Source organism: Sander lucioperca, chromosome 6, assembly GCF_008315115.2.
Source record: "Sander lucioperca isolate FBNREF2018 chromosome 6, SLUC_FBN_1.2, whole genome shotgun sequence".
In the NCBI taxonomy this organism is placed as follows: Eukaryota; Metazoa; Chordata; class Actinopteri; order Perciformes; family Percidae; genus Sander; species Sander lucioperca.
Window position 1 is genome coordinate 9,557 of NC_050178.1, and position 27,002 is coordinate 36,558.

At 43.6% G+C, this 27,002-nt stretch overlaps 1 protein-coding gene across 1 annotated transcript; it reads left to right on the forward strand.

The window, feature by feature from the left end:
• The first annotated feature begins 6,476 nt into the window (after nt 1–6,476).
• On the forward strand, nt 6,477–26,602 carry LOC116050231 (Krueppel-like factor 15). Its single transcript, XM_031300197.2, has 3 exons — nt 6,477–6,990; nt 8,120–9,557; nt 26,247–26,602. The coding sequence occupies exons 2-3, from the start codon at nt 8,335–8,337 to the stop codon at nt 26,413–26,415; spliced, it is 1,392 nt and encodes a 463-aa protein (XP_031156057.1). The 5' UTR covers nt 6,477–6,990; nt 8,120–8,334; the 3' UTR covers nt 26,416–26,602.
• Nucleotides 26,603–27,002: the final 400 nt, after the last annotated feature.

Here is a 27,002-nt window from a genome sequence, read left to right on the forward strand (position 1 = left end):
ATGGCGCTCCATCGCTGGAGGTCAGATTTTAGTTTCTCAAGTATTGGAGTGAAGTTCGCATCAAACAGACCAGAAAAAGAGGGGGTGATATGAATTCCCAAATACTTAAACCCTGACTGTGATATACGAAAGGGTAAGTCCGTATCTCGTATTTGGCGCGCTTTCTCATTAATAGGGAAACATGTGCTTTTTGAATAATTAATTTTAAACCCTGAAAAGCTACCAAAGTCTCCAAGAATCTTCAAAATTACAGGTGTAGATGACAACGGGTCCGTTATATAAATTAAAAGATCATCAGCATACAAAGAAATTTTATATACCATTCCCATCCTGCTAATACCATGTATGGACTGTGTGGTTCTAAGCTTTATTGACAGGGGTTCTATCGCTAGAACAAACAGCAACGGACTGAGAGGGCAACCCTGACGCGTTCCTCTGGATAAAGAAAAATATTGTGAACATAGTTTATCAGTGACTACTGCAGCCTTAGGAGAAGAATACAATAGTCGTACCCAGGAAACAAATTTTGGACCAAACCCAAATCTACCCAGCACGGAAAAGAGATAGCCCCATTCGACCCTGTCGAAAGCTTTCTCCACGTCAAGAGACACCACCACTTCTGGTGCAACCCCAGACGCTGGAGAATGCACTACATTCAAGAGTCTGCGGATGTTGATGAATGAATGACGCCCTCTCATAAAACCTGTCTGATCAACTGAAACTATATCAGATATGACAGAGTTTATTCTGGTGGCCAAAACTTTTGAGATGATCTTAACATCTGCATTCAACAAAGATATTAGCCTGTAAGAGCTGCAGTCCTTCGCATCTTTGCCTGGTTTCAGTAAAACTGTGATAAGAGCCTCTGTGAGGCTCCGTGGGAGGGAAGACTGTTCAAGGGAATGGTTAAACATGTCAAGAAGTAGAGGTGTCAGCTGTGAAGAAAACTTTTTGAAAAACTCAATTGGATAGCCGTCCGGCCCTGGGGCCTTTCCGCTCTGCATATCTCTAATTGAGTTCTCTACTTCCTGTTTATCTAGAGGTCTTTCCAGGCTTTCACTTTGGTCTTGTGCAATTGATGGGATATCCAGGTGTTCTAAAAATTCTGTCAAATGAGAGGTATCATGAGGAAATTCCGATGAGTATAAGTCTGAGTAATATTTTTTGAAAGTGCAGTTGATTTGCTGGGGGTCTATTGTCTCTTCCTGAGGTCCTTTCCTAATAATAGGTATAAGTCTGGATGCAGATTTACCCTTCAGCTGATGGGCGAGAAGACGCCCTGCCTTCTCCCCATGTTCATAGAAAAATGCACGTGACCGCAAAAGATTTCGTTCAGTCTTTTCTGTAGACAATAAATCATATTGCGCTTTAAGGTTCAATTTTTCTTTGTATAGCTCGGGTGTTGGGGTCCTTGAGTACTGATGATCAATTTTCAAGATGGAGTCAATTAGTCTTTCCTGTGTTTGCCTTCTTTCCTTATTGCGTGATGCTGAAAATGATATTATTTGTCCCCTTAGTACAACTTTTAATGTTTCCCACAATATGGATGGTGATATAGAGTCCGTCTGATTAAATAAAAGGAAATCATCTATTGCTTTTGATACGTACTGACAAAAGTTTGTGTCCGAAAGTAATGCCGTGTTCAGCCTCCAAGAAGACCTTGCGGGATATTTAAGTGCAACGTTAATGTCAAGGATAAGGGGTGCGTGATCAGACTCTACAATAGCTGAGTACTCTACAGATTTTATGGAGGGGAGAAGATGTTTGTCAATGAAAAAGTAATCTATTCTAGAGTAGGACTGATGTACATGTGAAAAGCAAGAAAATTATCTTTTATTTGGGTATAGAAATCTCCATGGGTCTACACAACCTATATGAGACATGAGGCCAGAGAGCCTTCTGGACATCTTTGATGTGAGTGTAGTTTTAGGATTTGAACGGTCCAAAGCTGTATCAATCACACAGTTCATATCACCCCCAAATATTAAATGATGCGTGTTTAAATCAGGCAATAAGGTCATTATCTTCTTGAAAAAGTCGGCATCATCCCAGTTGGGGGCATAAATGCAAACTAAGACCACAGGGGTGTGAAATAGACTACCCGATAATATAATATAACGCCCTTGGGGATCTGAAATTATTCCTGAGGGAGTGAATAACACCTTTTTATGAATTATTATTGATGTTCCCCTAGCTCTGCTGCTAAAGTTTGAATGATACACCTGTCCTACCCAAGCTTTCCTAAGCAAAATATGGTCTTGAACCCGGAGGTGCGTTTCCTGTAAGAATGCAATTTCGGTGTGCAGACTTTTCAAATGCGAAAATATCCGGGCCCTTTTCACTGGTCCGTTCATGCCTCTAACATTCCAGCTAGTGAAACGTACTGCAGACCCCCCTGACATATTTCTACTTTCTGTGCCCATTGCCTAAAAGTCGTTTATCCAACCATATGGGTGGTGAAGCACGTGATATACCATTGTAAGAAGCCGTGAGACTGAAAAAAAGAGAACGGAGGAAAAAAAAAATAACAATAATAACAACAACAACAACAACAACAACAACAACAACAACACATAACCCAGCAACCCATCCCTGTTATAAAACAAATGAAAAACTCTAGGTTCATCCTCTGAACTATGACAAACCGCAGCTTTAATGAGGTTAGACTTCCAATAGTCCTTCTTACTATCCCTATGTTAGGCTATTCCCAATCCTACCGCAAGCAAATAAACGCCCACATTTAACGTGACGACTCGAATAGTGTAGTGAACTAAACAGTCAACATTTAACAACAACACCTAGGCTAATTGAACCGGGCATAAGGCCACATACGACATACCATGAACTTATAACTCTGTAACAAGGGCCTGCGTGTATCCAAAAGGAAAATGTTGGTTAAAGAAAAGGTGTACCAGCTATAGTCACATAACTCACAACAGGTAGAACCAAAAGTCCTTCAAAGATATTGTAATTTCACCTGCAGTGTCCTGGCTGCGTGAAGACATTATGACCACAGTTCAGGGTAATCCTCTGAAATAGTAGCCTAGGCTACTCACGCGTAGCAACACGGCGGTCATAAAACTCCTGGGCCTCCTCCGGAGAGGAGAAGATGAACGTTTGGTTATCAAAGTGAACTCGAAGGCGTGCCGGATACAGTAAGGTGAACCGTACGTTCTTCTCATACAGCCGCTGTTTTACGTCCTTAAACGAAGCGCGTTTCTTCGCTAAACCCGCCGACAAGTCCGGGTAGATCCTGAGTTTGGATCCCCTAAACTCCACATCATGCCTCCGGCCCCACCGCAATACCTTTTCCTTCTCCTGGAACCGGTGGAAGCAGATCACCAAGGGACGGGGGGGCCGACCCTCCTGAGGCTTCTGGCCGAGAGAGCGATGCGCCAGCTCCAGGTCGGGGGGCTTTTCAAAGACGCCTTCACCCATCACTTCCATAAGCATTTCAGACACAAATTTTACAGTAGACTGGCCTTTCTCGCTGTATTCTGGGACGTTCAATATCCTGAGGTTAGCCCTTCGAGAGCGATTTTCCATGTCTTCTACCCGATCAAGTAGAGTGGCGGTTTGCTCTTCCAACTGTTTGATCTTTCTCTCAGCCGTGTGTAATGCAGCAAAATTGTCTCCTGCCAGAGACTCAGTAGCGCTTAAACGCGCCTGGAAACTAGTAACAGTTTCTGTGAGAGTATTCACGAAGGAATGTAGCGAAGCAACCGATTCCTGAATAAGAGCAGAAATGTCCTCTTTGAGTGAAGAACGTTGTTTATCCAGCTCGGCTACAAGTTGGCTCATGGAAACTCCGTCGGTGCTTGAAGTCGATTCAGAGCTAGCCGCAGCCATGCTAGCGACTCTGCTAGCCACGCTAGTACGGGTTGTTAGTTGAGTTGTTGGTAGCTTGTTCTTGCTCATTTCGCAAGTGGTGTGCCTCTTCCCGACGTGTTAATGACTTCTGTAACACGAGTCTTATAAAGACTTAAAGGTCAATATTGAAAAGTTAAGCAGGGAGCTCTCCTAACTCACGTCCTATCTATCAGTTTCAAGTGCATTTTTCCCAAAATCTTATAGGTATCTTAGACAACATTTTTTTTTATTTATCTTTAAAGCCTCTTTTATGTGAAAAGGTCAGAGCAATGGATTACTGATCTACAGATCATAGTGCATTTTAACTCAGTAAAGAAATGAATTACCATCTTTTTAACCAAGCAGTACAATGAATTACAGCATTTTAACTTAGCAGTTTTAACTTATACTTTTATGCACATTTTTAAGTATCTTTTAACCTATGTATGTATTCCCATTCAATGTATTAAAAATATCACTGTTACACCTGCAGAGATCCAACCTGGTTGGATCAGCTGAACAGACAGCAGATGGTACACCAGGCGCTGGAGAATCATTAAAGATCCAAACCACCTAGGTAACAGCCTTTTCTCCCTGTTAAGGTCCCCCCCTCCCCATCATATGAATTGGCCAAAGACTTAGTAGTTATAGTAAGAAGTAAATATTGTTTGGCTTAATGTTGTCTCTCATGTGTGTTCAGCACTTATTCCATGTGTACTATACTTACAGTAAGTAACATCTGTTGTTACGGTTAATTTAACCTTATCAGTCAGCACTCTCCCTTTCTCAACAGGAAAACAAGAAACAATCATCACGAAGAAAGAAGAATTTAAAACAACACCGCCTCAGTCTATTTTCAGCTACTTCCTCTAGGCGCTAATAAGTGTAAATGTGTGGTAGAAAAGTCGGCCACCTCGTAGCCAGCTGTGTGGATACACCAAGTTACAGAATAACAGACTCTGGGATCCGAATATTGGAGTAACCAAGCAAACAGCACGTTAAAGAACAACTCAAAAATGCTTTTTGAAACACTTCCTGTCAAGCTCAACTGCTTCGCCCACATTTTTCCTGAGAGAGTGAGTTCCTCTCTGCGTGAGGAAGTGTGGCTGTTGAGCCAGTGACAGGCATCTGGTGTTGTGTTGGAATCATGCTGGGACAGTAGAAGTTGCAGCAGAGACATGGAGAATATACATTTAAGGTCATTATTATTATTTTATTTTATTTTTATAAGACAGCTGAAGACATGAAAGGGGAGAGAGAGGGGGGAATGACATGCAGCAAAGGGCCGCAGGGCGGAGTCAAACTCGCGGCCACTGCGTCGAGGAGTGAACCTCTATATATGGGCGCGCGCTCTACCAGGTGAACTACCCAGGCGCCCAAGTTCATTATTGACCCTGGAATCTATTTCACAGCAAGTTCCATTTAGTAGATAGATAGATAGATAGATAGATAGATAGATAGATGATGATGATGATGATGACCCAAATGGAAAAAATTCTCTAAGGTTAAAGACTGTAAACAGGGGTGAATGGCTAGCTTGGCTCAGTCCATGGCTAACTCTAACCTCTGAAGCTTACTGATTAACATGCCATATCTCTCCTGCACATTATTTTCTGTTACACACACACACACACACACACACACACACACACACACACACACACACACACACACACACTCTTGACTTCCAGCTGTAGCTGCAGTTGACTCCAGTAGTGAGGTGCAGAGTCTTCCCCAGTTTAAAGTTAGCATGAGGAGGAGCTAATTGACCTGGTGTTATTAGCTTATTAAGGGTGTAATATAAAGAACTCTGCAGCGACGATAGCAAGCCAAGGCCTTATCAATGACCACAGGTGCTGAGGCCTTCTGTATGCGAGTGTGGTAGCTATCTGGTATAATGAATGGAATAGCACTGTGGGACAGCAGAATACAGGATATCTCAATGATCCAATGCAGACGGTATGGTATTGTGTAATGTTTTTTTTCCTGTTTTAAAGGAGAAACCAGCTCTGTTTCAGTCTCAAGCGTGATTTCTGGTCCTGCGGAGGCTCCACGCAGCACTTTCTCCATAGCCTTCGTAAGTGGCCTGAAGTTTATAGGTGTGCGTTGGTGCATGCGTCGATCTCTTTAAGAGAATAGCAGGGCCGGCATGTGTGTGTGTGTGTGTGTGTGTGTGTGTGGAGTGTGTGGTAGAGTGAGTGAGAGAGTGATGGTGATTATCTTCAGAGTGAGTAAAACTCTAGAATCATAGTGAGAGAAACAAAGTGTCTCCCCTGTTCTTTCTGACCACGGTGGGAAATCTTTAGCAGCAAAAGTTAACCCTCTCCTTGATTTCATGTTGTTTATGGAGAAGGAGAACCAGTGTGTTGTTACATTTTTCGAGAGGTGACGTCAGGCTACGGCGGTGTCAGTGTCACTGCTTAGCTACGTACATAGCAATGGTGTAGATTTTACGCAGAAGCATAAATCCTGCTTAAGGCTCCAGTTGGAATTTTACATTTTCTGAAAAAGATGTTCAGCATGAGATTGAAAGTGGAAGGTCGTGGATATAGACTACAAATGACATAATGTCATTGCCATGTCCTTGATTTTAACCTGTGCAAATAAATACAAGTCAAACCTAACTGGCTTGGACTTATAACTGCTCTGTTGTAATCAGTCAGATCAATCAAAGAAATTCATTAAAATCATTAAACATAAGATGCTATGGATCTGTGTTTTTGCTTAATACAAACTGAGATCATTCAGGGTTTTAAAAAGCTGTTTAACTGTATTTCTGCTGATGAAAACATGAAGCCATCTGACCCACTTAATGTGGTTGTTATTTATCATGAAAACAGGTTTCAACCAGCTGCCTTCCTTCAGAGCTCCCACGTTGTTCCACGCAGCAGAGCCCACCTCCATCCACCACAACCGACCAATGAGGCGGCAGAGCCGGGACGAGCCTTCAGCAGGATTCCTCACTACAGTAACCCCAGTCATGTGACGGCCATATAGTGGAACTCAGTCCGCGTTCACTCACTCAGTCAGTCTGTGTGCACTGTGCAGCCGCTGCTGCATGGCCATCCTCCGGGCAATAGACGGATACAAACACTCCCCGCGCCTTTTGCATTGCGATCATATCTGCTTTGATTGATCAAGGTAAGACTGTAGTTTATGTTATGTAATGATGGGTTCAGCGGTGCAGGGTGCACGTGCATCTGCTCGGTGCCATATGCTGCAGCAGGCTGGACGAAAACATGTTTACGTCGAGAGCGGAGGCGCGCGTGCGCGCCTTCACGCGTTATGCACCGCGGGAGGGGACGGCCAGAAAAACAGCACACAGTCCTATGTTGTGAACTATTATGGGGTTCGGATTGTAACAACACAGTGCAGGCCTACAGTAAATGACTTCATGTGGAATGACTTGGTTTACTGCTTGCAGCTGCATGTGACGGATTACTAACTTCTTCAACCCATGCTGCCTGCAAACGTTAACGGTGTTGAACAGTTAATTAGCCTACTTGTAATTATTATTATGTATGTAATAATGCATATAACATATGACATTTTGTTGAGTTATAATTACAAATGCATGTAAGAATGCCGGCTATAACTCGGTCATTAGAAGAGATGACATCCAAGCTTTTCTCTCTACAAAGATGTAAATTCATTTGAAATGTCCCAGCAGCCCTTAATGACTGATAGCCTTTGTAAAATATCTGTCTTGCCACCTTCAGAGGCAGGATGGGACAGATTTACTGCTCTTTAATCGTCCCGTAAACAAGCAGAGCAGGTGATTTATGCACACTGCTCCTGGCTGCCCCATGCCGGTGTTTTCTGATAATGATGTTGACAGTTTTTTTTCTCTGGCTGGGTTTACTCTCGGTCACTCAGACCATGCAGGGGCCCCTAATCGGGAGGGTGGGTAGAGGCAGGGGGGACTGTGCATGGCCAACACTCCCTGCTCCAGGAAAAAAAAACTGTATTATGAAAACAAATGTGATGAACCATATACTCTCAGTGTTGTTGAGCCATTTGTGTTATGTCATAAAGTTACTGTTTGACTGTGCTGTGTCAGTGATGTTGTCACGTGGCCACTCTTAAATAACAGTCAATAGTTCTGCAACTTGCAAGTCCAAAATACTCCTGCAGTTTTTTAGGATTTGCATACACAGACTGCAACTAGCATCTCTTTAAAGTTGGGCTCTGTCATTTTGAATGTGAGCAGTATGCACACGTGTGGTAAATATTAACAGACTTCTCACTGTCTCTGTTTGTTTCTATTTAGACACACTATATCCCTGCTGGTTTCGCGACACTTTTTCTACCCTGAGAGAAAACACCAGGTGTTTCACTATCTCACCAGAGTGGGAAGTGTGACCTTGGTGACCTGGGTTTGTTTGGCCTAACTTTCCCAGCAGCACAAGGAATAATTATCTTACAAATCATCCTAAACACAGACTCTGAGTCCAACAAGACACAGCCTTTTGGCACTATCCAGGGATGGTAGATCACTCTCCAGTTAGCAAGGGGACTTTTCTTCCCTCCAGTGGCTCTCCACAGCCCTACCGGCTGTCTGACATGGTGACAGACCTGAGCTCCTACCAGGTGATGCCGTCACCGTTTTCGGAGGACGAATTGAGCGAGTCGTCCAGCCCCCGTTCCTGTTCCAGCCCGGACTCCCAGGTGCTCAGCTCCAGCTACGGCAGCAACTCTAGTGCTGAGAGCCAGGACAGCATTCTGGATCACCTGCTGTCCCAGGCGTCTTTAGGAGGTGCCAACAGTATGCTGGCAGGGTCTGAGGCACCTATAGCATTATCCACCTTCTTCTGGGACTCACGGAGAGATGAGCCCTCCAAACGCGAGCCCGTAAAGGAGGAACATTTTGACTTCCTGACCTGGTCCAATGTGGAGACAGAGGAACAACTTGTAGGGTCCTTCCAGCCCACACTGGAAGAGATTGAAGAATTCCTGGAGGAGAATATGGAGGTGGTAACAATGAAGCAGGAAATCCGAGAGGGTTGTCCGGGGTTGGGAGTGGGACTGGAAGAGGCTCTTGGTCTAAAAGTTGGCTTGGAGTGGTGCACGGACACCTCCCCTGAGCCTAAGCTAGAGCCAGAGGCCAAGTGTGTAGACCACCTGGCCACTGCTGCCCCCAGTGAGACCAAAACTACATCAGTTAACCACATGCATGAATCCAGCACAGGGGCCAAGAAGGCATTAGCCAACAACACTTCATCAGCAGACAGTGGCACAAACAGTAGTGGGATGCCGGTCATCCTACAGATTCAGCCTCTTGAGATCAAGCAGGAGCCCACAGTAGCGCCTCTTACCCCAGTAGCCCAGCCTCCACCGCTTGCCCCAGTCTCAGACATCAAAATTGCACAGCTATTGGTCAACATCCAAGGTCAGACCTTTGCCCTGGTGCCCCACATCCTGCCCTCTCCCAGCCTTAACGTCTCCTCCAAGTTTGTCCGCATTGCTCCCATCCCCATTGCAGCCAAGCCTCTTGGGCTCGGGGATTGCTCAGCCAGCCAGGGCTCAGGGGTTCTTGTTGGAGGTCAAAAGTTCCAGAAGAACCCAGTGGCGGATCTTATCAAAATGCACAAATGCACTTTTCCTGGCTGCACCAAGATGTACACCAAGAGCAGCCACCTGAAGGCCCACCTGAGGAGGCACACGGGGGAAAAGCCTTTCGCCTGCAGCTGGCAGGGCTGTGGATGGAGGTGGGTACTGGTGAAGGAAGTGTGAACTAACTGACTGAATGAAAGTGTTTCTTTGTACATTTAAACATACAGCCCTAACAGAAAGAATAATCTCTTTCCCTTCAAAATTACCATAATTTAACATAAAAGCTGCAGTGTTAAATTATGGTCATTTTGAAGGGTCTTACCTTACCAGATTAGACTCATATTTATGATGGATATATAAAGCCTGACTGGGCAATAACAGCAGACTCGAACATGCATCCAGGGTTTCCCACAGCACTTTGCAGTTAAGGCGTCCGCCTTAGCAAGACGCACCTGCTGCCTTAACTACATTGTCAAAAAAATTTTTTTGACAATGTAGATTTTCGCCGTGTTACTCGGCATCCTGTTTTATCCCTTTCATTCCAAACCACACAGTTGACAACCTGCAGGTGGAGCCAGTGGAGAAAGGCTCGAACATACACGCCGCTGTGGACTTGTGTTAGTCTCACAAGCGGTTTCAGGAAAGTGGCTGCATGTGTCCGACAATGCACAGAACATTAACCGGTACAAGCCTTTCCTGCTTGTCGTTCAACGGTTAATGATTGGTTATTTCATTTCATTGTACTTTCTTTTGGAAGGCGGGCTGATAAAAATCACCATTTACATACTAGCTTACTAGCTAATTAATTAGCCTGAGGTAAATTATAGCTATCAGTAAAGTGGTGAAGAAGAAGAAGTGGTGACTGGCGTCTGGTGTGTGTGCCGGTGTTTGTGTGTGTACGTGTGTCGGCCCGCCCCGCTTTGCTCTGACCTGCAGACAGCAGAGGAGCAGAAGAAAGTAGCTGAACCTTCGCCAACATGTCTGTAGTCTATCGCACAATCCCCCCCCCCCCAGTCTGACCCCCACCCTACCACCTTAACTAACAAATTTTCTGTGGGAAACCCTGTGCATCTGCGTGAATTAAAAGGGCTTAACCCCCATTTAGTGTAGCCTGTTTGGAAGCAGCAGTAATTATATGTCAGTGGGACATGTCTATGTGCTGTGCATGGTGTCATTTTGCTCAATGGAACCAAGTGTGGTGAAGAGTTTTTCCTGACACTTGAACTGACCTGTCTCTTTTGGGGTCATCTAGTAGCACTGGCAAGGGGACTTAAAGGGTCTTGAAAGCCAGACCCCCCACACCCTCCCAAAGCTCCAAGCAACTAAAAATGAGAGAAGCCGCTCTACAACATGATATGTCAATGTCATTATTCCTAATAGGGTTCATTACCATGGAAGTAAGGCTTTACTGGGTTTCAGCAAAATGCTGCAGAAACGAGACAGGATACTCACAGTTATTCAATGATCTATAATAGTAAAAGCCGAGCAAAAACTATCCAAATGTTTAGTTTTTCACTAAGCAGCAAAGAGATCTTAATGGCTGTCATGCAGCCTCCCATGTAATAATTGGAATGTGATGCAGTGGCATTATAAACAGGTTTGCTTGCACAATCACACTTGTCAGACAGTGAGACATCTGTGCAAGAATAGCTGGGCTGTCTTTTTTTGAGGATGTAAACTAAATCTGGGACGGAGCACGTGGGCTGCAGCCACATGGGCACCTCCTGTTGAGACTCGACAGCTGTGCAGTTGCTGGGGCTGTGTGTGTGTGTGTGTGTGTGTGTGTGTAATGGAGAAAGGCAGAGAACTTGGATGAGGCAATTTCTTTGGTCATTACAGTAAGGGGCTTTTTACATTCAACAGTCTTAAAGTGTGTGTGCGTGCGTGCGTGCGTGCGTGCGTGCGTGCGTGCGTGCGTGCGTGCGTGCGTGCGTGCGTGCGTGCGAGACTTGAGCCCAGAGTTGCCAGATTTGAGCTGGCTGTTTTCCCGAGGATATCGGGTCAGACATTGAGACTCAAACTGGTTAATTGAGTGCAACGTTGCACTTCCTCTTAAACTAGTGGTTCCTAACTGGTGGGTTAGAAGGATTTGGAATGGACATAATTTTAAACAGCACTTTTAAAGACTGTATGCTGCTGCACAGTAGGGATGAACGAGGGAGAACATATTAATTCAAATGACTTTAAACTCAAACCACGTAGCCTAATCCTAAACTGTGCTGTAAAATAAATTTAGATGTGGCTCCGTTCATTTGTGGGGTCTCCTCTGCTTCACTTGAGTGACTTCAGACACTATCCAAAAATCCCAAATGCTTCTTAGGTGGTTTCTCATGATTATTCACTCAGCACAGCTCGCTACTTTCCTCCATTGTGTTAACAAAGAGACCACCAATTGCTCTGTCTACTAGAGTTTAGATTCTCGGCCCAAGCCCGAGTCCGACCCGAGCCGTTATTTCCGCCACTATCCCCGGGCCGGACCCTTGATCAAGCTTTTTTTTTTTTTTTTTTATCCATTACCTATTTAGCCTAATTGGGTGGGGAGAAAGCTATGCCATAATCAGAAATATTATAAATATGTATATATAAGCTATATAAAAGTAACAAATGTGTACAAAATTTAGGCTGCAGTTACAAAATGCAGCACTTCATGCGCGGAGTCTCCTCCTCTCGCACGCATCACACCAGGCCTGCTGTGCTGTATTGTGTATCTTAAGTGCAACATGGAGCTTGAAGATGTAAAGAAAAAAAGAAAAACAGGAGAATTACCTTTGAGCAAGTGTGGAGGAAAGTCGGAGGTATGGAAGCAGTTTAACAAGTCGTGGGCAGTGACAACAATATGTTGTTCATCATTGTTTCTTCATTCAGATCCATTTGCGATCCGTTCCATTCTGAATAAACAAACAGCGCAGTTTACGTGCTTCGTCCTTGTTGCATTATTCTAAACAGATTTCTGCAGTTCAAACAACTCGGAATTGTAGTTGAGAACGTCAGTTATAACGGCCCACGTATTAAAAAAGTGTCGGGTTTAAATCGGGCTCGGGCTCATAATTACAGTTAATGTGTCTCGGACGCAACGCGCTCGGGCTCGGGTAGGTTCGGGCTTGATTTTTTGGGCCGATCTAAGCTCTACTGTCTACTGATAGGGCAACAGGGCATGTAGTCAGAGTGACAGAGCATTGTATTGAAGTATAAGGCACAGCCTGTGGTGCTTATACACTGCCTATACAAGTGCCTGTATGCCTATAGTGACTATACAATTTTGAGTTCAAACAAATCGTTACAGGTGCAATATTTCATTTTTTTCTTATTTAAAGGGGTGATAGAATGCAAAACCGATTTTACCTTGTCATAGTTGAATAACGATAGTTCGGTGAGTAAATAGGACATACATAGAAGCTCAAAATCCCATTGATACCCCTTTCCTCTGCAATTCTCACATTTTGAAACTGCCGCTGAAAACGGGCGAATCTGAACAAAGCTAAAAGTTGACGTCAACATCCCAACTCCTAGTCTTTGTCACGCCCCAACATTTGCATAGGCTACACCACTGACCTGAGGTCAGCTTAGTCTTCTGAATCTAGCTAGGTCATGCAGATCTCCAGAGGTCCGCTATTTAATTACTAAATTCACTTCTGAGACTTTTTTATGCGAGAAATCAACTATGTAGAGGTCAAATATGGGCCGTTTTACGAAAATTGATGGCGAATTGCAAATTTTGTCCGACTGTGTGTCGCAGTTCAGCAGGAGCTCAGCAGGCTACGTGTGTTGGCAGAGCAGCATGTTACAGCGGCTACTCGTTGTGAACCCTAATTTGTAGCACCGAACTTGGAGAAAAGGAAAGACGAGAGACGTTCTGCTGCTTCTCACTCACACACACTGCGAGAGCAACACTCAACACCCCCACTTGCTCTCACATTACAAAAGAAAAAAGGAAGAAATATTACATTACATTCAGTCAAAAAAGGGGGAGGAAAAAAAATAAAATAATCACCTTTCCAGGATTTTCCTTTTAGTTATCTCCAAACATAAACTTAGCAAATTTGACCAACTTATATTTTGTTGCAGGTTTGGTCATCACATCTGCTACCATCTGTTCAGTTGGACAATACTCCAATAATACCTTCCCATCATTCACAATGGCCCGTATAAAGTGGTATTTTAAATCCACATGTTTACACCTCTGTCTACTGACAGGATTCTTAGCTAAAGCAATTGTGCCTTGATTGTCCTCATACAGCTTGGGTAGTGCATACAGATGCCATCTAGAAGTTGTGTGAGGTACAGACACTCTTGGATGGTTGCAGCCAGAGCAATATACTCTGCCTCACAAGTAGACAGTGCTACAGTGGGCTGCTTTTTGGTCTTCCATGACACTAAAGGTCCGCTCTTCGTCAGGCTTACACAATACCCAGTTGTACTTCTTCTATCATTAACATCACCAGCCCAATTTGCATCGCTGTAAGCTTGTATACCCAGGTTCTCATCACATTTCCTGTAACACAACTCCTTATCCCTTGTGCCTCTTAGATACCTCAACACATGTTTAACTGTATCAAAGTGCTGTTTAGTAGGTTCAGTAAAATACTGTGACACTTTGCTTACAACAAAACTCAAATCTGGTCTTGTACAGACAGTCAAATATATCAGACTACCCACTGCCTCTCTGTATCTTGAAACATCACTCATCAATGCAGCATCATCTGTGTAGTTCAGTTTTTGTTCACAAGGTGAACAAAAACTGAACTACACAAGGTGTTGACATAAACATACTTTGCTTGTGACATTGTTACACAGTCGTCGCTCTGGTTGAAATCAATGCCCAGAAAGAATCTCAGTTTGCCCAAGTCCTTCATTTTAAACCTTGCTGTAAGCATGTCCTTCGTAACATTCATAGCTTTTTCATCGCTTGCTGCAATTATTAAGTCATCGACCCAAATTACTATTATCACCTTCTCATGTTCTCCTTGCCTTGTGTAAACACAGTGGTCGGCCTGGTTTTGTAGAAACTTGTTTTGTGTTAGATACTCATGTAACAATTTGTTCCAATTTCTGCCCGATTGTTTTAGCCCATATAATGACCTCTCTAACTTGCACACCAACTCTCTGTCTGTGTGAGATTTTAACCTGTACCCTTCCGGCTGTTCCATGTAAATCTCACAGTCAATGGGTGCATTTAAATAGGCAGTCTTTACATCCATTTGGTGTAAAATCAAGTTTTCCTGTGCTGCTTTCTGCATTAAAACTCTGACACTAGTCATGTTAGCGGTAGGAGAAAATGTCTCCTCATAATCCACACCTATCTTTTGACTGTACCCCTTTGCAACATATCGAGCCTTGTACTTCTCAGATCCATCAACATTGGGTTTAATAGCATACACCCATCTACCCCCCACTGCTTTCTTACCCTCAGGCAAGTCGGTCAGGGTAAATGTGTTGTTCTCTCTAAGTGAATGCATTTCTTCATCCATTGCTTTGACCCACTCACTTGATTTATCTGAGGTTACAGCTTCTGTAAATGAAACGGGCATGTTACACGTCACTCGATAGCAGTAATCTATGTTACTCTGGACTTGATCAGCCTCCTCCTCAGACATACATTTAGACACACTGCAATCTGTGTATCTGTCTGGCCTTCTCCTCTCTCTTGAAGGGTATCGGCTAGACCCAGGCTCACACTTGACCTCAACTGTCTGCGATTGGTGGGGGCTCCCTTCAAGTTCATGTTCTACTGCAACACGTTGATCTGGAGTTCTGGACTTGTGCTGGATCATCCTCAGGTGTAAAACTAGTCTGTGTCTGTCGTTCTACACCTGACTTGGCTACAAACTTTACCAGTCTGTGCTTCTGCACTTTCTTACTGACAGGAAAGTAGACAATGTATGCAGGACTGTTTTTGTCGTACCCGATAAAAACACACTTTTCACACCTCGGATCAAGTTTTCGCTTGTCTTGTTTGTAAACATAACACTCTGATCCAAAACTTTGCATTCTCGACAAGTTGGGCCGTCTTCCTGTCATCATTTGGATTGGTGTCTGCCGTGTGCGGTTATTAAAACACCTATTTCTAACCACTGCAGCAGTCTGGACTGCATAAGTCCACAGTTGTTTTGGCAAACCACTTTCGATTAGCATGCACCTTGCCATGTCAAATAGTGTGCGCCAATTACGCTCAGCAGTCCCATTTTGGTGAGGAGAGTAAGGTGCTGATGTTTGATGTCTGATCGCATTTTTAATGAGCAACGTCTGGTACCCTTTTCCTGTGAATTCAGTACCATTATCAGATCTGATGCATTTCACCTTGCCGTATGGGGCTGTGTCAGCTAGAAACTTCTCTGTAGCTAGGACTGTGTCACTTTTGTTCTTTAAGAAATACACAAACACTGTACTGGAAAAATCATCAGTAAATGAAAGTGCATATCTATACCCATCTCTAGACTCTGGGTGAATTGGCCCTGCCAAGTCTGTGTGTACTAGCTCTAGAAGGCTTTTAGCCCTCACATCAGGGTCTCTTATTTCTGGTCTGGTAAAGCTTCCCCTGAGTGCACACTTCACAATGTAGAGGTTTGTTTGAACTTTTAATTTTCATACCATCCACAACATCTGGTAACTTCTGAATGTCATCGTAATTACAGTGCCCCAGTATCTTATGCCGTGTCTGCATATCATGACAACCCTTGCATTGATCATCACATTCATTGTCATCACTATTATTTATTGTGTGCAAATAATATAGTCTATCATGTAGGTGAATATGGAATTTGGTACCTATTCTGTGGATCAGAACGTCCTTCCCTTTCTTGAAGATCACGGTCGCTCCGCTGGCAGTAGCTGCTGTCACAGATAAAATGTCTTGTAAGAAGGATGGGATATACAGCGCCTGTCTCAGCGTTGCATTCAGGTGTCTTCCTTTGCTGTCTATCAGACAGACCTCTGCATCGCCTCGGCGCTCTTCCACGCCCATGCACCGCGTGCCGTTCGCCAGCTCCACGCAGTGTGTCTCGGCCTGGAACCTGTCATCAAACCTCTTAAACTTTGCAAGGTCTGTGACAATGTGCGAGGTAGCCCCGCAGTCAACCATCAGGCCCCTCTTGTCGACTCCTGCTGCCCCTTCACTTACTCTGAAGGCATACTCCATGTTCTGGTCATCGGTCTCCCCGGAGACCTTACGTGCGCTGTCTCGATTCCGGCGCTGTTTGCGTCTGCAGGTCGTGTCCTGGTGAGTGGTGCTCTTGCAGTGACTGCACCATAGTTTACGCTGGCAGGCTTTGGCAAGGTGTCCCTTTAGGCCGCATTTGAAGCACACCACGTCCGCTGCGGCCCTCTTAGCTCCCCGGTCACCTGTACCGCCGGGTCTCGCTCTCTGATGCCACACCTTCATCACGTTCTCATCTGTTGCTGCGGCGCGCATCTTTTCTGTGTCCTCGTAGCTGCGTAACTTTGTCTTAAATTCAGCAAAAGACATCGTCTCATCTCGTTGTGTGACATGGATCGCGAATGGTTTAAAGGACTCTGGCAAACCTTTCAAAACCATCGCTACCAATAGTCCGTCACTTAATATTTCTTCGGCATTTCTTAGCGCTGTGATCGCGGTCTCTGCCCGTATCACGTACTCCGTCACACTTTCACTGTCTGATTTCACAAGTGAGGTCAGTTCAGTATAGAGGCTTATGATGCCTGGCTTTCCTTTACCTTGATAGTAGTCTCTTAAAATCTTTAGGGCTGCCCGCCCGTCATCGGCGGCCTCACGCATCACCAGCGACACAACTTTTATCGTCCAGAAACTGGATGAGTTCAGCATAGGCCTCGGCATTCTTTCTCTCATCTTCTAGCTGCTCATCTGCGTCGTTAGTGGTGGGCTCTGTTAAAATAGTGTCCTTTAACCCTTGCAAACGAAGGTGGCCCAAGAATTTCGCCTCCCATAACTCATAACTCTTTTCATCTCCATCAAACAGGAGCCGCGACCAGCGGCTACCATGTCGGCTCGTATCTGCAGCCCGTCCACTCATGGTGCTCACAGCATGCTAATCATCGGTGAGAACATGCTCTAAAACTGTCTCTGGGTTTTTCTGGGCCCATAACCTGTTGGCAGAGCAGCATGTTACAGCGGCTACTCGTTGTGAACCCTAATTTGTAGCACCGAACTTGGAGAAAAGGAAAGACGAGAGACGTTCTGCTGCTTCTCACTCACACACACTGCAACTATAATCAGCTGCGTGCAGGTGGACTTTTATTAACCACGCCCACAGACAGGTGGCTCGTGGTGTTCATCACAAATTAAATCACAAATAAAGTTTACCCATCATTAAAGAAAACACAAATACCCATTCAGTAATTGAGAGCAACACTCAACAACGTGACAGTGGCCGGTGCTGCCTCACCGCCCAGCTTCTCCTACTTCATAGACTCCGGCTCGCTGTGAGCTAGCTGGATCTCTGTCACGAAGGGAAGCCCGCGGCGCTCCATACCCGCGCAAAGTCACTGTTTCTGGGTTACTGGACTACAAAATGCCGAGGTCCTGATGGAGCTCCAGGGCCTGCAGCTAGCCGCGATCTTTACCCATAGGATTGAAGGGACAGTAGCAGCTAACGAAATCCCTAGCTAATGTTCACAAAAATGCATTAAATTGAAATTGGACACCATTGTTAGCTTTATAAGACCTTGGGGTAGATGTTATATAAGTGGCGTGACGAAATTTAAACTGTAAATATACTCTAGTTATGCCGGCGGCTCGGATCCCCGAGCCCCGGTAGTTCAGTAACCGAGAAACGGTGACTTTCACTGGGTATGGAGGTTGCCATTTTCTCGTCAGACTGTGTGGAGCTCCTAAAGTCCGACACCTCTTACCAAATTTGCAATTAGCCATCAATTTTCGTAAAACGGCCCATATTTGAGCTTTATATAGTTGATTTCTCGCATAAAAAAGTCTCAGAAGTGAATTTAATAACGAAATAGCCCGACAAACAATGTATAACTTTGCAGTGTCTGAAATATGAGACCTGCTGTCTTGTCTCCAATGTGTTTCTATGGGGTTCGCTCAAACCAATCAGCGCGCAGCTCATCTAAATATTCATGAGCATACCATATTTGAAAGAAAAACTCTTGTTCCAAATAGGGCCTAATAAAATAGCATTCGGGCAATTTTCAGCCCAACCAATGTTACATACCCTATTAGGAGACCTTAAGGAACAGTGTAAAATACCCTATATAATCATTCTATCACCCCTTTAACTGTTAGAATTTGAAGTTTATAGTTTGAATTTCAAATTAAAAAGTGGTGGCCCTTCTGCATGTGTGGATCACACATTTTGTTTACATACTTTGATCTCAGCAAGATGGCTGCATGGTCACTCTTCTTCTGCATTTGATTGACGGTGACTCAAGATCAGGTGAGCAGGAACGGGATAGTATTTTATAGGGATGGACCGATATGCTTTTGTCCCGATTTGATTCTTTCCCGATACATGGGTGCCGATTTGATTAGTATTGCGATTTTCATTTATGATAGTATTGAGTATTGAGTATTGGGATTTTCTTTTCCTCCTTTCACAAAAGCAAAAGTTGAATAATACACTTCTAGAGACAATATATCATGAGACATTTCTAAGAAGAATGACATCACATGTCAGTCAGTCAGTCTGACATTTATTTACTTTGTAGAGAAGAACATAACATGGATTTTCTGCTTTCGCTCTGTTTTGCTGGAAATAGATATGATGTAGTCGCCGTCGGCGGTACCATATATCAGAGATGTTCACAAGTAATTTTTTGGAAGTCCAAGTCGAGTCTCAAGTCTTTGAGCTTGAGTCCAAGTCAAGTCTCAAGCCTTTGAGGGGCAAGTTCAAGTCAAGTCTCAAGTCTTTTGCAACGAGTCCAAGTCAAGTCTCTGGCCATCTGATCTGTCCCTAACACTGTATTGTTAAATCTTATGAATTCAAAGCATGCCCTGTAGCTACCATCCATACAGTACAGTATCAAAATCAGTTGTAGGATAACTTTATGGGGTCTACTTAACACATCCCTCTAGCCCTTGGACCTGCTGAAATATCAACCTAAGTCTGTCACATCATATGGATACAACTATAAAGATACAATTTGCCTGTTCCCAACATTAGCACAACACTTTGCGATGGTTAGCTTGTTACCTGTGACGATAAATGCTAAATGTAACGTCTCTTTCACTCAAAAAATGTCTAATGTCGAAGTGGAAATCAAGAGAATAGTGGTAGCGCCACACAAGTTACAGAACAACATGTATCTCAGTGTCAGTCCAAATTACGCACAATAAGCAGTTTGAATTTTCTAAGTGTTAGAACGCTTAGAGGATGGATACCCGGGTTCGGACAGATATTTAGAAATGATGTTCGGGTTTGGGTCGGGCTCGGTCACATCAGTGCGATAAGGCATTTGTTGTAAAATGGTGCTGCGGCTCCAGGTGGAGTAGGTAAGATTTATAAAACTAACTTTCTGTCATATTTGCTGAAACTAACCCTATGTTCGAGTAGAACTACATGAAGCGGGTAATTAAAAAATAAATCTGGCTCCTCTGGCACCACCTACAGCCTGTAGTGCGATTTGCAAAAATCCACAGCTCCCTGTTCAGATGCACCAATCAGGGCCAGGGGCGGTGTCTAACTGCGTGTCAATCACTGCTCATGCACACGCATTCATTCTCCCTTGTGGGGGGAGGGACTTAGGAGTACGTTTTGGGCTTTAGCAGAAAGGGGGGAGGGACTGAGAAGTTATGTTATGTTCAAATTTTTTGGCTAAGTCAAGGATCTTCACAATCCTACCTACAGCACCTTTAAGAGAGCTCAGTGCGTGTGTGTGTGTGTGTGTGTGTGTTTGTGTGGAAAGTGGGCAGAAGAGAGATAGAGAAAGAGGAAGCAGACGTGTAGATGCGACCGGAGCAGAGTTGGTGGAATAAGTTTAAGTTTTGTACACAGTGTGTGCGGTGTCCGAAATAAACCCCAGACTGAAAGCCAAGTTCATTCATTTGCTCACCAGAAATGGGATCGGCCCTGGAGGTAACGAGTCTCCCCTGGTTTTCTGACCACGGTTGGAATCGAAGCAATCAGGAAAGGTTAACACATTGAACATTTTAAATTAAACAGCTTATTAACATGCGCTTGTTGCCCCGTGTGCGCTAATGCGCTCATCTGTTGACATTTCCGAATGCCTTCCTAGTAGCTTAATAAAAGCGGGCTTCCACACAAACAAATGTACATGTGTCATTAGTATGAGACAAAAATGAGATTTTAACTGCTCGGGTCGGGCTTGGACATAAATATCTTAATGCCTGTCGGGCTCGGGTCGGGTACGGTTACTGCTCTGTTGGACGTGGGCTGGGCTTGGACGGAAAAATGCATCCCGATCCGCACTCTAAGTACGCTCAGTGAAACTGAGTCCAGCGCGAGGGAGATCCGACTCAGAGGAGGAGAGGTTAGTGAGGCCAGCGTCTCCACGGCAGGTGACAGTGCGCACGTATCTGCTGGTTACGCATGGTTGATAATGAAATAGTAAATAGGACTACAGTAACAGTGCAGATTTAAAACAGTCAAGACGGCCCAGTGTTTGGTGGACCGGGTATACTTTGTTCACTTAATAGCTTACAAATCATCCACTGGATCAATTACGCATCACATGAGTTTGCCCACCTGACACAGCGTTTGTTCCTGGGGAGATGGATCCGTGCGTCCCGCCTCCTGTGCGCCATGGATGTCTGAGCCTCAGCAACTACTAACTATAAAGATACAATTTGCCTGTTCCCAGCATTAGCATAACACTTTGCGATGGTTAGCTTGTTACCTGTGATGATATATGCTAAATGTAACGTCTCTTTCACATTACAAGTGACTGACCTATCTGGGTGCGTTTTGAGATGCCTGATGAAGTTCGACGTTGTTGATCCGGCATCATTTATCTTGGTGCCACACACCTTGCATGTAGCTGTTAGCTTACTGCCACTGTTTATGAAGTTATGAAGTAAGTTAAAGCAAAACTAATGACAAAAGGCACAACTCCGGGAGGACTTGGTGTCGCCATCGTCAATGCATTTTTTTTATAGGTGTGCGCACATAAGGCATAATGCATGCATTACGTTGCACATTATGGCAAAGGGCAGGGGACATGCAGCTCGTCATACGTTTCCCCAACATATATGCGCCAATAAAAGAAAATAGAAATACATGATTAAATTTAGATTTAAAAAGCAATAATTGCTGTTACATCAGTCCTTATTGACCATAAACTATGTTGTGTTCCCAATTGCAATGACAAGCGTTGTGCTACAACCTTCTTCTCCATGGCAACAGCACATGGGTGTTGCATTCAGCCATTTTCTATACCAAACTAATGCACAGAACAGGAAAAGAAAACCTTGAAATGGGAATTGACTGTTGAGGGAATACTTCCGTAATCAGTGGCTCCTCACACTCTGCCAGCCTATGCTTATATTTCCTGAATATTTTCATTGTATGAAGTTCCATTGAATGGGTGAAGTTAAGTTAGCCTGTATGTAAACCATTACTTAAAAAACAAGCAGATATATGAACCCTAGCACAAGACCACTTCTCTAAAAGCTCCACAACACTCAGTAGCAAGTACTGACATGGTGTGTGTGTGTTTTTCATGTGCCTTGCATGTGTGCATTGATCTATGCATATGGTATGCTTACATTTACTTGCATGAACACGTTCGTTAAAAGTATCCGAGCCAGTGAGGTGGTCTGTCATTTGGCTTCTACCTACCACAGCTTGCAGAAATTAGTCTTGGAGGAGCCTCGTCTTGTAAACATCCAATCATTTATAAACCCTCCTTTTGCATGCAGGTACTGCATGATCAAAACTATCCCTTAAAAGCCTTGTGTTGGTCCATTTGACAATAGACCCAACCTGGCATCCAGCCACCAATCATGTACTGTGCTTGAAATGCTGTGTGCGTCCTAATACATAATAGGGGAGCTGCAGAAAGTTGTGCTGTAGTAATCCAGGCAGTGTGTTTCAACTAACAAAGGGCTCTTGTCTGTACACAAAAAGCAGGATGTAGTTTGGATGGAAGTGTATGTGAGAACCAGTGTGTGTGTGTGTGTGTGTGTGTGTGTGTGTGTGTGTGTGTGTGTGTGGACCACTGTATGTGATGGGCTAAATGAGGGGGCCGACGAAAGCAAAAAAAGTTGGGGAAATTGTGAAAGAAGCAGGCAAATGGATGAGGAGCAGAGAGTAAGTGAGATTCTTTTAAAGGAAAGACAGGAGAAAAGGCTGTGGTGGTGGTATAGGGGGGGTTGAGAGAGGCTGATAGAGGGGGAGAAAAAGCTGTTTCAGTTTTGCACACAATCACTTGAAGGGAGCAGCAGTGAGGAAGTGGATCGAACAAAGACAAAGTGTTGAATAGTTACCATGACTGTGAGCTAGGAACGTCCAGGCTGCCACGCTGCATGAAAGGGAAGAGAGGGATCAGTCAAGGTTCCTCACATAGACAGGGAGGAACAGGAAGGGAATGGCTCCATGGAAAGATGCACTGAGCGTGCTATATTCAAAATGTACAGGACAATGTGTTCACATTTGTAGCAGGTTGTTTAGCTGGTCAGCTTAGCTCTTAATGTTAGGAGAACATTGACACCACAACCTTTCTCATATCCCTAGAGCTGTAGATCAGCAATACACTAAACACTCAATACCAGAGGTGGAAAGCAACAAAATACATTTACTCACGTTACTGTATTGAGTAGTTTTGTTGTGTATTTTGTATTTTTCAAGTAGTTTTTAAAATCTGTATTTTAAAATGTACTTGATTACGTTTTGAGTGAAGTATTGTAAAATTAGAAATCCCATCCATAACTGAGTAAAAAAAAAAGAAGAAAAAAAATTGCACCCGGAATCACTACACCAGCATTCTTTTTTTTTTGCGAACATATGCAGCTTCTTCTTCTCTGGTTGCAAGTCGCAATTAAAAAGAAGTAGAAGAAGAACTGCAATGTGTCGGACCCATGGATGTGTTGGCGAGCCGTGAACTGAGCGGGAGACGTTAGCATGGACGTGAAAGAGTCAGTCTCTTTTAACCTCTACCTTGCAACACATGTATTTTGAAATATGTAGTGTGCAGTATAAACTAATTTAATTAAGGTCTTAGTCATAGGTCCTGACACGGAGCCCATGTACGATAAGTGCTTTGTCACATTCTGTGAGAGTAGACTTCAAGCTTTAGAGCACATTGAATGTTCAATGAACACATTGAACATTAAAAACAGTTTCCCATCATGCACTGGGAAAAGGGTAGGTCGTCCCTCCTAGTTATAAACAATCATGTTGTGTCAGTTTTACTAATAACTTACAGCAACCTGACAGATTTATAAACTGTTTAGTGTTTAGTGTTTAGTGTTTACTGTTTAATCAGTTTAGATTTTAAATAATGGCCTACAATGATTCAGCTTAGTTTGCTTCAGTGTTGGCACGGAACCATTCACTGAGCACTTCTATATTCATTTAGATACTATTCTAAATGTTATAACTGTCCAGTACACTGGAGTTTCGTGTTAAAGGGTAACTACCGTTTTTTTCAACCTGTATCCTATTTTCCTATGTTTTTGTGTCGAAGTGACTGATGTGAACAACAATCTTTGACATTGGTCCAGTATTAAGCGAGATCGCTGCAGTCGGTAGCGGTAAAACAAGCTTCAATGTAAGTTAATAGGGCAATAGGCCTATGTCACGCAACAATTGAAGACCGGAAGAACGTCTCTGAGTGGGGATACGGCTCTTCCAGTTAATTATTTTAAGGCTTGTATTTACCTTCACAAAAGTGCTCGTTTTGCCGCTGACAGGCTCAGATTGATATTCTAAGTGTCTGAAAACATTATGGAAAGGATTTCTAAGGAGGTCGACCTTTCTGTTAAAGAGTAAGATCCTTTTTTTAAACAAAAAAACATCCGTGAAATTGCGTTCGCTAAACCCACCAGAGTCCATGTAAATAAACAATAATTTTAGCATCGTAAAATACACTTCATTTAAAGTCGACAGAAACAAAATAAAACTATGAAAAGCCATTTTGGTTCGTCTTTCCACTTTTCCAACCATCACAACTCTGTTTTTTGTTGAAATAAACACATAGTTTACGATTTACATGTGAAAATATGTTGGCTCTATACACGCTAAAAGTATTGTTTTTTTAAATGGAGGGTTTAGCGCTAGCGACTTCAGAGCTGTTTCTGGTTAAACAGAAAGGTCTCAAAGAGGTTTTAAAGGTCTATCTCTGTAGAGATCCTTTCCATAATGTTGTTAGACACTTAGAATAATAATCTGTCAGCAGCAGAAACAGAACTTTTAGTGGACCAAACTGACGCTGCACATTTGCCCCATAGGGTTACATTGCAGCCCAGTCTGTGGCTGCCGGTTACAGCGCTCACGCTTAATACTGTTCCAGTTTCAAAGATTATTGTCCCTATCAGTCACTTACACACAAAACCATAGGACAATAGGGTCCAGTTTAAAAAAAAAAACAGTAGTTACCCTTTAAAAATCAGTCTGCAGTGAAGCCTTCTGGGATGTTTTTTTGTTTTTTTTAATCTGTTGTTTAACCATTTCACTAAAAGCATCTTTAGCTGACATGAAATAAGAAAGAAAATGGCTTCAAATTGATTCAGTTGGAACTAAAAGTGAAAAAAACACATAAATCCTGTCTGTTTCTTTGATAATTTGTCATTGTTCCAAAGCAGATGTTGGAACGTCAGACTTCAGAGTGGCAGTGACAGTGTTACTGTACACACAATGACAACATCTATACAAAATACATACAACTGTTTGTATCTACAAACAGTTGTATGTATTTTGTATAGATGTAACTTTCACTGTCTCTCGCAACTTCATTGCACACAGTAAGTGCATTATATGAAACATTTGATTCAACCCAAATCCATCCTGCGCTGATGATGCAGACTGCCACATTACACTAGATAAATCCTGCGCATGCAACATGTGTTGGTTCCCACTACCGTTATTTTCCAACCTGGTGACTGATGGGAACAACAATCTCTGACATTGGTCCACTATTAAGCGAGATCGCTGCAGTCGGCAGCGGAGAAACAAGCTACAATGTAAGTTAATAGGGCAATTGTCCAGGTTGTAGGCTCAGATTAATATTCTAAGTGTCTGACAACAGGTTGAAAAAAACAGTAGTTACCCTTTAATCAGCTTGTTTCTTTTTGACTAGCAATGGGTTATTGGAATGCTTTTATTGGCAGTGTCTTCCTGTACAAACTGCTGTCAGATGTTGCAACTTATTCATGTCTATAACTGCAGCAGCATTACTTTTGCTCCTAGCTGTAAGCTTGTTGTATCTACATATGACAGGTTTTTACTGCAGCTCCTTATGTGTTGCTGTTTAATTACAGGGTGCGATTGTATCGATTCATTATCTTGTCAGGTCAGCAGAGCAACGTCTGGGATGCAGAGCCTGGCAAGGGACAGTCTGTTTCAGAGAACTGGGTTGCTGGGAAGAAGCCTTGTAGTTGTCATCGCTGTGGCTCCAGCCAAGTAGCATATGCCTCACATGTTAACCCTGCTGCAATGCTTCACTTGTCCAAATGAGTTACAGGCAAATGAGTTGTAGCATCAACATGTGAAGCATTCTTGCTCATGACAGATAATTACGCTGTGGTGCTCGGTGGGAACATTTATGGCCTTTGTGCAGCATTGTGTACGTGTTGGGAAAAACAGAGAGTTGCTGAAACTAAATAGAAAATAACAGTGCCAGACAAACCGCTAACGTAGGACTTCTATCAATCACAGGTCCACACCTCTGACTCTCTCCATTTGCCCTTGTCACATCTAAAACATTGCTTCTTCTTTCAGGTTTTCCCGGTCGGACGAGCTGTCTCGACATCGGCGTTCCCACTCAGGTGTCAAGCCTTACCAGTGTCCAGTTTGTGAGAAGAGGTTTGCCCGCAGTGACCACCTGTCAAAACACATCAAAGTCCACCGATTTCCACGAAACAGACGGACAGTTTGCTCAGCCAACTGACGCCCCGCTGGGATCACTGGGAATGCTGGGATTCATACAGACACAGGCCATGGAGGCATGGTCCGAGCGTGAACGTACGTGTGTGTGTGCAAATGTTTGCACCATCATCATGTCAGTTTGCATATGTGAGTGGAAGTCTGTGCAGTCTGTGATTGTTCTAATGTATTGTACAAGTAAACTGACACAGTTACCAGTCCCTCCAGGATTTCGCGATCACGCCAATTCACGCAAATTCAACCAATCACTGTGAATTTGGTGCGACTCGCAATTTCCGCAACTTTACCGCAAATTTGACCAATAACCTGAAGTTTCCCACGACTTCAACCAATCCCAGCAATCCCACTTGCACTCTGACAGCCACTGACCAAGCGGGAGCGAGAACGGGTTGATCATTTCCTTGTTTCTGATATGAAGACGAGATGTGCCTGACTCTAACATCTCACATTTACCAACAATACGTACAGCGAAAGACTGTGCAAAACATTTCAGACCGTCCTGCCAACCTGTATACATTTTAACATCAATGTATTCTGTAACAATTTTTCACTCTAAAGTTGCTAAAAGTTGCTGCTGTTTCAATCCTGTCG